Raw genomic sequence first — 11030 nt, forward strand, 5'->3', positions numbered from 1 at the left:
GGACGTCTCATTCAGGTAGAGGGCGCTAACAGGATGTCTCATTCGGGTAGGGGGGCGCTAACAGGACGCCTCATTCAGGTAGAGGGCACTAACACTAACAGGACGTCTCATTCACGTAGAGGGTGCTAACACTAACAGGACGTCTCATTCACGTAGAGGGCGCTAACACTAACAGGATGTCTCATTCAGGTAGGGGGGCGCTAACAGGATGTCTCATTCAGGTAGGGGGGCGCTAACAGGACGTCTCATTCAGGTAGAGGGCGCTAACAGGACGTCTTATTCAGGTAGGGGGCGCTAACAGGATGTCTTATTCAGGTAGGGGGGGTGCTAACAGGATGTCTCATTCAGGTGGGGGGGGGGGGGCGCTAACAGGACGTCTCATTCAGGTAGAGGGCGCTAACAGGACGTCTCCTTCAGGTAGGGGGCGCTAACAGGACGTCTCATTCAGGTAGAGGGCGCTAACAGGATGTCTCATTCGGGTAGGGGGGCGCTAACAGGACATCTCATTCAGGTAGAGGGCGCTAACACTAACAGGACATCTCATTCAGGTAGAGGGCGCTAACAGGACATCTCATTCAGGTAGTGGGCGCTAACACTAACAGGACATCTCATTCAGGTAGAGGGCGCTAACAGGACATCTCATTCAGGTAGGGGGGCGCTAACAGGACATCTCATTCAGGTAGAGGGCGCTAACAGGACATCTCATTCAGGTAGTGGGCGCTAACACTAACAGGACATCTCATTCAGGTAGAGGGCGCTAACAGGACATCTCATTCAGGTAGGGGGGCGCTAACAGGACATCTCATTCAGGTAGGGGGGCGCTAACACTAACAGGACATCTCATTCAGGTAGAGGGCGCTAACAGGACATCTCATTCAGGTAGGGGGGTGCTAACAGGACGTCTCATTCAGGTGGGGGGTGCTAATAGGACGTCTCATTGTTAAGCTGCTGCATATCTGCTCTCTGATTGGATGAGAGGCGGATTTAAAGGCAGGTACATTAGGTCAGAGATAGTGTCACCTGTAGATTTATGACAGCAGCACATCATGAATATGAACACTGGTCACTCACACTGTGCGTTATGAACCAAACACAAAATACAGAGATGCATGAAAGGACTATATTGTAGTCAGTTATCAAAATGTTTTCAAGTAAAATCAGAGTCAGAGTCTGTAAATACAAAACTGTCAATAAATAAATAAAAGTTGTTCATAAATAGAAACATGGTAAATAAATAAATAGAAATACAATGGAAACTAGCATAGTCCGTCTCTCACACTGACGAGACGTGTCAGTGTTGGTGTTGAGGAGGTGTAGAGCGCCTCCTGCTGGCAGCAGGTGAAGCTCTGATGGAGGCCACCAGCAGATCCAGCTGATCCAGGTGCAGTTTAGTTTCTTTCCTGATCAACTCCCAGGACGCAGCACTACCACCCTGTACACACAGAACTACAGTCAGTACTACTACTTTTACCCAGTACGTACAATGCTACAATTAGTATTACAACAGTACTTGTACTTACAGTGCGGTACAGCGTATGTGTGGCCAGTCTCCTGTAGTATTTTCTCAGTCTGCTGTCTGCTGATTTGTTAGTCGACACCTGAAAAAAGAACACAGGCCAAATTGTTTTTCTGTGGTTGGTGGTAAAACCTGAAGTTGAACATATAAAAGGAAATGAAGCTGCATCTGAGGTGGAAGCACTGAAAGAAGTTGAAGTGCCAGCTAAGCACAATGTCAGAACATTTGAAGATTCAGTTGTGTTTCAGCTGATAGAGGTATTCAAAGAAGGTGAACTGTCAGTTGAAGAGTAATCACTGAGAGATGTTGGTGTCAGTCCATGTGTAAAAACTGAACTTTAAGCACTGGTATGACTTTAAGTATCAGATGAAAGGAGTTGAAGTGTCTGTCTCTGTGGCTGTCAGTCAGTCTGTCTTTGTCTGTCTGTCTGTCTGTCTGTTTGTCTGTCTGTCTGTCTGTCTGGTCTCTGTCTGTCTGTCAATCTGTCCCTCTATCTCTCTGTCTGTCTGTCTCTGTCTGTCTTTCTCTCTGTCTGTCTGTCTATTCACACAGCTTTTGAATCCATCTGTCTGTCTGTCTGTCTGTCTGTCTGCCTGTCTATCTCTGTCTGTCTGTCTCTCTGACTATCTGTCTCTCTGTCTGTCTGTCTCTCTGACTGTTGGTCTGTCTACTCACACAGCTGTTGAATCCATCTGTCTGTCTGTGGATGCTAATCAGGAAGTGTTCAGTCTTGTCGGTATCCCAGGTAAAGGAAGAGAGGTTGCCATGGCGATATAGATCAGAAATCAGCTCCAGAGTGTCTCTGATGAAAACCAACTTTGTCTCCACCTGGAGAGAGAGAGAGAGACAGGTGTGAATCATAGCTTTCTGATTGGCTGTCAGAGCTGATGTCATCAACATAACAGATGACTTACATGTTTGTATGTAAATGTGTCAAAGTGTGTGAAGTGTGTTGTTCTAAACATATATATATATATGAATATATATATATTCATATATAAGATTAAGAAGTGTAAGTGTGTCTGTGCAACTTCTGAAAGACTTTTGTATCATTGCTTGGTTTGGAAACCTACATTTGTCCCCCATAAGTCTTGTTAAACTGCCAGTAAGATCTCAGGGAGGAGTCAGGCGAGTCCTTAGTAGGTCAAATGCTAGGACTGCTAGGACCACCACTACAGAGGGACGACTGAAAGACTCCATGTCTCCTTTCATCCCAAGTGCTAATAATATGCTTGACAACAATTAGCACTGTGGCTGGCTCCTTGTACTGATTCAGTCATTATATAAACTCCTGCTGCATAACAAATGTCCCCCAGTGGGACAATAAAGATAACCTTGAACATTAAAAACGGAGAAAAACAATATGATGAATCCCATTCTAGTACATTCAAAGACAGTTTGCCAAGAAGTACATAAAAATGTAAGATCTCTCATAGTAATCAAAAGTACGCGTCCATATGGTACAATCTGAAACTAAAAATAGGTCAACAGACAGTTTACTGGGCTCAGTGGTTCAGACAAGGTATCAGAGTACTAAGTGACTTATTCCAGGAGGGCTATTTCCTTTTCTTTAACAGAACGAGGGAGAAGTTTAACCTGGAGGGACATGGCCATCTCTGGAAGCATTTACAAATTAGACACTGTGTGAAGGGGAAAACTCACTTCTGTCAAGAAGAAAACCCAATAGAGCGTTACCTACAAATAAAGCATCAAAGTGGCATGACTTATGTCCTTGGGTCAATGGATACAAGAAACATGGGACAGGATTCTTTCCAACACGGGGGAATACATCAGAGAAGCCAGAGGCACATTTATTTAACAGGTATTATTACTCCCCAACGAGACTCAAAAATATGGGTCTAATTAAAGACAGTTTATGTTGGAAATGTAAAACAGAACGCGGTACTTATATGCACGCATTATGGGAATGTCCCACAGTTTTCCCCTTGTGGAGGAATGTTCTGGAATATATGGGTGAATGGTTGGAATGTGAACTGCCCAGATCACCAAGGTTGTGTCTCCTTGGGGACAAAATGCAGTACCGCAGTTAAGTAAATATGTATTTAGAGTATTAACAACTGGCCTATTAACCTGTGCTCGGTTGATTCTAAGATGCTGGAAAGAGCCTCAAACTCCTACTATGAAAACGTGGACAGAACAAATGATGGAATTAGTTGCGTGTGAGAAGATGGTGGCAAAACTGAACTGGGAAAATGATATGATTAAAGAACAATGGGACAGCTTTGGTGGATACGTGTCTGGAGGAAGCAACCTAACCCTGTCAAGAATCTGATGGTCTGATACAGTACATTTGTAATTATTACCTGTATAAATGTCCACCACATTATTGTAACCAAATAATTGCCTTTCCTGCATCACTGTCTGTTAGGGTACCTGCAGTTCCCCTTTTCTTTTTCTTTTTTGTTGCTGGATATTTGTGATATAAAACTCAACAAAACTTCAAATTACAAAAAAACCCTTGAACCGTGAGAAGTTGAAGTGGCAGTTGAAGTATGACATGAAAGCAGTTGTGTCAGAGTGTCAGATAGATTGATAGATTTATTGATTTATTGATTGATTGATTACCTCAGCTTTTTGTATGCGTCTGTAGAGTTTGTATGGAAAGGAAACTGGACTCTCCTGTTTAGTCAGCTGACCACCCTGAAACATGAAGACACAAAAAAACGACACTTCAATTAACCTCATCACACACTGTTAACTGAAGTGGTTCCACTGGTCCAGATGTAAGAATACATAAACATATATGGTGTGTTTTAAATATATGATCATACATGTAAGAAGTTATGAACTATTTTTAATAAATATCCATACATGTTGACTTATATAGTCATTGTTATATAGTAATTGTTATATTAGTAGTAGTAGTCTATTAACAACATATATGTTGACACATGCACATATATCAGACTTTGTGTGATGGTTTTCTTGTAATAGAGGAGACAGATGTTTGCTGCTGTTGTAGTTTCCTAAAGCTCCACTAGATGTTACTAAGGAGTCAACAGCACCTTAAAGGGCCAGTTCAGTGTTTTGAAGTCTCTCTCACGTAACTAACAGTCACATGTCCATCTGTATGTTACAGAGTTATTGTTGACTGACTTTTAATCTGAAACTCTACTTCCTCTGCTTGTCTGACATATGTTGTATATATTCTGTTTTTTATTCATGTATGTAATGTAAAATGTAAATGTAAAATTTAATATGCATTGATACATGTAAACGTATATAGTCTGTAACCTCCTAAAGAATTATTTGAACCACCTCAAGGACCTCACAGAGACATATTGAAGTACCCCTGGAACTCTCTGAAAGACCCGCTGAACCTCTTTAAGGACCCCTAAAATCCCCTGAAAGACTCCTGGAGTCTCTTCAAGGCCCCCTGGAAGCCCCTGCAGGACCTTGTCTCAGTGTGCTATTGTTGGACTCACCATGTGCTGGATGAGAGTCAGAGAGCTGTTGCTCACATGACCGTAGTGTCTGAGCCAATCACAGCAGAGGGCAGGGGTCAGGGTGCAGAGGATGAAGAGCAGGCCGGTCCAGCTGAACATGATGATGATGGTGGTGATGATGATGATGATGATGATGATGACGATGGTTGGCTGCAGACTGAGCTTTGCTGTGTGTCAGTGTCTCCAACATGCTGCTGGACTTTTATTCCAGACGGGAAAGAGAAAACAGAGCAGAGTGAAAGACAGAAAGTCCCACTGTGTTTCCACTCTCACTTTCCACACAGGTACACACACTGAACACACACACACACACACACACACACACACTGAACACACACACTGAACACACACACACACACACAGTAAACACACACATTTCTGATCATTTTAACTGATTATTTTTATTTAACTGTTGAGTCTGTTTCATCTCTTTATATTTAAATCAGCGGTGGGAGAAGTACTGAAACTCTGCAGTGCAGTAAAAGTACCAATACACATTGTAAAAATACTGTTACAGGTTAAAGTCCTGCATTCAAAATCAGATTTCATCAAAAGAAAAAAGAAGTATTATCTGCAAAATGTACCTAAAGTATCAAAAGTAAAAGTACTCATTATGTAAAACGTTAAATTATGATTTTATTTTATAATAAAATATATATATATATATAATGCAACATTTCCACATTAAAATGTTTAAAAAACGAATAGACCTTTGTTGTACATTTTGTGTGTCAGAGAGTGAAGAAGGAACATGATGTCACAGAATTACACTCAGTAACAGTAATCAGCATCTTCTCTGCCAACACAGTTATCCAGTATATTTAAAATTGATTGATATCGCTCAATAAAATAAGTGGCTCATGTCAGCCACCAAGCTAATGCGTATGTTAACATTATAACGTTACAACAACGTTCAACATGCTCATAGACAGTAGAAATGAAACGCTGTGGGTTTAACATGTCATTTAAACTTGGACACACAGTATATGTTGCTAACGAATATATATAAATAATCTGTTTCGTTTGTAACTATTTAATTTGAAAAGGAAATGTTGTGCAGTAAGATTGAAAAATACACCATGTTGTGCAGTAGAAGTATAAAATGGAAGTAAAAGTACCTCAGAATTGTACTTAAGTACAGTACTGTAGTAAATGTACTGATACTGATACTGTTATTTCTCCAAGCTGACTTGTTTATATTGTTTATATATTAAATCCATTCATTATATTTTGATTTTGTTATAATATATTATAGTATTTAGTATAAACATCAGCCTTTAAATGAAGCTGAAACAAAAACAGACGGCAGATGATGAAATAATCATTATGAGATAGATATTGTAAAAATTGATAAATCATTTTATATTATATTATTTATGTATATTGTGAATAAAATATATTTGTGTTAGCTAATGTTGGGAAGTTTATTCAGTGCTGTGGAAGTCCCTTCACTTTCATTTTCCAAACCAGCTGCGTCAGATGACACACGTCACAGCTCTACAAAATAAAAGCGGACACTTCATCTGAGAACCAGTTTAACTGATCGGATACAAAACGGAGTGTTTGTGTGAGATATGAATACACTGAAGACACGAAACAGAAAGACCAACGCAATGCGGACTGTTTGTAGACTATCCAGTCTCTCGTTATAAAAGTTATGTTTTTACTTTGAAGGCAGGATTCGATTAGGTTTCCTGTTTCTCTGGAGTTTGACTGACAGCTGACGTCAGCCTCATTTTCTCTTTCTTTAGCCTCGTTTTCACTTTCTGGTCGTCAAGGAAACTGTAAATTTGGTTTAAACTGGATTTATATATAAACATATACATATATACACACACACAATATATATATAGTATATTATATACTAAGATATTTATGCATCATATTTATTTAGTTTCCTGTCTTTGATCACTTCCTGTCTCATCATTAAATCATCACTTCAAACAGACAAGCGTTTTGTGAATTCTGTTGTGTTTCGTAATCAGTTATATTGTGTGTGTGTGTGTGTGTGTCTGTGCGTGTGTCTGCTATATTCTTCACTATATATTTTGTGTATATTGTGTTGTTGGTCATGTTTATGATATTAGTTCACTGTGGCGGCCTGTTGTTACATCTCTCTTTACATGAACATAGCAACATTTTCATTCAGCTTTAAATGTTATTTCTCTGATTTCTTGTTGTGTTTTTTGTTGTTGCTGCTGAAAAATGATTTAAATGACATCATTTTCAGTGGACATTAAACAACAAAAGCTCATTTACGCACAATTCTTCATGTGACTAATTTTATGAATAGCTCATTAAATATAAAATAATATGACTTCAACCAATCAATGAAAACAAATCAAACACTGTTAAAATAAAAAGAAAACTGTGTTAAATACTTTATTAAATATATACACTGACTGAAAACAAACTTTGTATCGTGCGGACACCGTGATTGGCCTGATGGAGACATCGTCACTCCCATCTGCATCCTCATTGGTTACCGTATCGGACCCCGCCCCTTAGCGGAAGCGCGGTAAACCCTGTTTATTCGGTGGAAACAGAAAAGTGACCGTGAGTAAAATTAACTTTACCGAGTTTTTAAAAAACAACCGGAGGCTCGAGCAGCGGCCGGTTAACGGACAGTTGGACAACAACCTTCAATACATGTTCTCTGAAGCGTGCAGAGAACACCCTGCCAAACTCCATTCAGAAACCTGCCATTTTAACGCTGCTTCGCCGATACATTCGTTACGTGGTATCATTAGTTGTTTAATGTCAAGTCCATCGCTTCTTTACAAAATACAAGACCAAACTCGAATTGATTAAATTTTTGTCGGGTACCTGTCAATCTTTTTAGATCAGAATATATTGTGGATACTGTAAACCAACTCAACCTGATAACATTATTTAAAATCAATGGCTTTTTGACAGGTCACTTGTATGGCGAAACATTCCGTTGCTCCTCTTTAACAGCAAAAGTTTCGAATGATGTTCTTTACGGGATGTGTCTTGGCTGACAAGGACAAACTATTCAAGTATTTAAATTAAATTAGGAGATGTTTTTCTTCTGCAGGTGTGATGGACGTGGAGGTGGACATCCTGGAGTTCCAGGTTCCTGTGGAGAACAATAAGACTCTGTTTGTATGGGACATCCAGCCGTCTCTCACCGAGGCCCAAATCTATGTGAGTCCACCTGAGGTTCAGAATCGAGCATAATGTGAGGCTAACAGTTGACCTCATGTCCATGTCATGCCAAACTCCATTCTAAAATCAGCGTTTTTTAAGAAGCTCTGTCCATCAGACAGTAACAGTTGTGTGTGTTGCTCTTCAGGATGGGTTGGACCGTGTCTTCTCGTATTTCGGTCCTCTCTACCTGCTGAAGGTGTGTCCTAACGCTCCGCTCAACCCGCCCGGGTTCTACGCCCTCATCAAGTTCTACTCTGCTGCTCACGCCTCAAAGGCTCAACGGCAGACTGACGGACGCTCAGTGTTCCAGAGCTCTCCACTCAAGGTCATCACCTCACGCTCTTTCAACACATGGTCTTCATCTACTGAAGTTTATCCGTTTATTTATATAGAGTTGAATAGAGTTACTGTTCAATTTTTCAATTCAATTCAATTTTATTTATAAATCTCCAAATCACAACAAAAGTTATCTGATGTCAAACTGACTCAGTAGCCAGGTGCAGGTCTCAGACCAGTCTGTGGCAGACATGTTGGTCCATCTTTGCAGTTCAGGATCAGATGAAAAGATTCTGATTGTTCTTGTGCACATAGTTTATAAATCTGGCTCCAGGTGACCACAGGTGAAAAAACCTTGTATTTCCACTTTTCATACTTTCAGTTGAAGAAGAGAAGCAAAGAAAAGTAAGTAGCTGTGGCTGTGGTAACCAGCTGATCGTGTGTGTGTGTGTTCAGGTGAGGCTGAGCTCCAAACAGACTCCTCACTTCCTGTCCGACAGCAGACCTCTGAGCCATGCCCGCTGCCTGGAACTGGCCAATCACTGCCTGGGATTCGACGGCTGGACCTCCGACATCATCACAGTGAGAAACACACACACACACACACACACACACACACACACACACACACACTTCATCCGTTTACACCTTTACACACAGGTGAGCAAGTGTGAGAGCAGGTGACTTCCTGTCTGTGTCCTCCTCAGCTGAAGGAGCTCAACAACGAAGAAGAAAAAGAAGAAGAGGAGGAGGAGGGTGGAGGCAGATGGAAGAGGCTGAGGTTTGGCTGTCTGCTGCAGCTCTCCTTCCCTCATCACAGACAGACGACCAGAGGAGCAGCAGTGGTGGAGGACAGCTTCACCTGCGCAGGTGAGGACAGCTCCACCATCTTAATAAATGCTTTATTACACACTGTAGATTAATAGTAAGCAATCAATTTGAATTAGATTTATTGACAGAACATGTGAAGACTAACAAAACACAATGAGATTCTGATACAAATGATACAAGTATATATATTTATACATAAGTATGTAACACTGTGTGTGTGTGTGTGTATATATATATATATATATATGTGTATATATATATGTGTATATATATATATATATATATATATATATATATATATATATATATATATGTATATATATATATATATATGCGTATATATATATATAGTTAAAGACAGAAGTTACTATGTCTCTGCAGATCCTGATGTTCTTCTACAGAAACGTTGTAAACTACAGAAGTTGGTCAGAGAGAAAGCGCTGGTCCAGGCCTTCACTACAGTACTACTCATACTACTAGGTAGTAATACTCCCAACTACTACTACCGCTGCTGCTGTTGGTGTTATCATGTCCATGTACAGACAAAGCTGTGAACTGTTTTATAATTAGTCATCACTAATGTTGACCCGTCTCCCTGTAGGAAATGGTAAAGTGATGGTGGAGGTGAAACAGACCTCAGATCAGTTCCTACCTGAGCAGACAGAAGGAGTCCTCCAGGTAAACTCACCTGTTTCTGTTAGTCTATCCAACGGCAAAATAAAATACTGTGGTCAAATATATTTATATCTGTGTTAAATACATATTTAATATATCTATATACAGAGGGGTCCAAAAGTCTGAGACCACACTGATCAATCATCAAACATTTGATATTAAAACACAAGAAGTTATGACATGTAAAATGAAGCCGAAATATTTTGGTTCTGCACTTTTTTTAGGTCGGCAATCAAATTTAAGTGAATTTGTGGCATTGACCAACTGAACTCCTTTGTACAAAAGGTCAGATGTCATTGAGTGTGTACTTCCATCGAAGCATGCGTTCAGATGACACTCAGGTGGATTTGATCTCCTCATCGGAGGCTCGTTCAGTGAACTCAGCTTGCAGAGTTACTTGCTTATATATAAGTAACTCAGCTGAGCAAGTAACTTGCTAGGTTACTATATATATTTTTTACTCATTGTGTACACAGACAGAAATGTAATCTGATAAAGTTAACTGTCAGTAATGATCTCTGTTTTTCAGATGAGTGAGTTTGCTCCAAATGAAGAGGATGATGATGATGAAGAGTGGGATCTGACTTTATCATAGACACCCAGAGGATTGTGGTGTTTCTGGGTCAACATTGTTGCATGATGGGAATCATCAGCAGGGCTGTTTAATTTATTCAAAAAATCAGTTTTATTATTGTTAACTGTCTGTTTTCTGAGTTTCCACACTGAAAGGATGAAAACAAACACTAAGGGGTTGAAATCAGGACGCACCCAGCAGGGTCTTCAATTGTTGAGCTTAACTGAACAAGCAGTCACCAGCATTGTGTCCAACCACTCAGATCACAGTTGCTGTTGTTGTTCCGACAGCAATATACTTGCTGCATCTCCAGCCTGAACATGTTCTGTTGTTTTTATGCGGCCTGAAAAACAGATTCTGACGTCCTGGTTCATGCTGTGGACAAACAAAACTTTGCTGTGTCTCTTCTATGATCAGTTTCGAGTTGGTTATCATGAATTTCATCCAATCAGCCATTGATCAGTCCAGCAGCAACAGGAACTAACATCTTCACATGTGGCCTCTTCTCTCCAACATCACC

At 40.2% G+C, this 11030-nt stretch overlaps 2 protein-coding genes across 2 annotated transcripts; one reads left to right on the forward strand and one right to left on the reverse strand.

Moving 5' to 3' along the window:
* Positions 1-1291: 1291 nt before the first annotated feature.
* On the reverse strand, positions 1292-5173 carry ifnphi1 (interferon phi 1). Its single transcript, XM_070923801.1, is given in 6 exon segments — positions 1292-1432; positions 1521-1598; positions 2192-2344; positions 4103-4177; positions 4963-5124; positions 5126-5173. Coding segments are annotated over 6 exon segments (657 nt in total).
* Positions 5174-8046: 2873 nt separating this feature from the next.
* rdm1 (RAD52 motif containing 1) lies at positions 8047-10578 on the forward strand. The gene is made up of 7 exons (XM_070923834.1): positions 8047-8151; positions 8300-8479; positions 8887-9012; positions 9138-9300; positions 9643-9741; positions 9863-9939; positions 10466-10578. The coding sequence occupies exons 1-7, from the start codon at positions 8047-8049 to the stop codon at positions 10529-10531; spliced, it is 816 nt and encodes a 271-aa protein (XP_070779935.1). The 3' UTR covers positions 10532-10578.
* The last annotated feature ends 452 nt before the right edge of the window (positions 10579-11030 follow it).

Source organism: Enoplosus armatus, chromosome 17 (genome assembly GCF_043641665.1).
Source record: "Enoplosus armatus isolate fEnoArm2 chromosome 17, fEnoArm2.hap1, whole genome shotgun sequence".
In the NCBI taxonomy this organism is placed as follows: Eukaryota; Metazoa; Chordata; class Actinopteri; order Centrarchiformes; family Enoplosidae; genus Enoplosus; species Enoplosus armatus.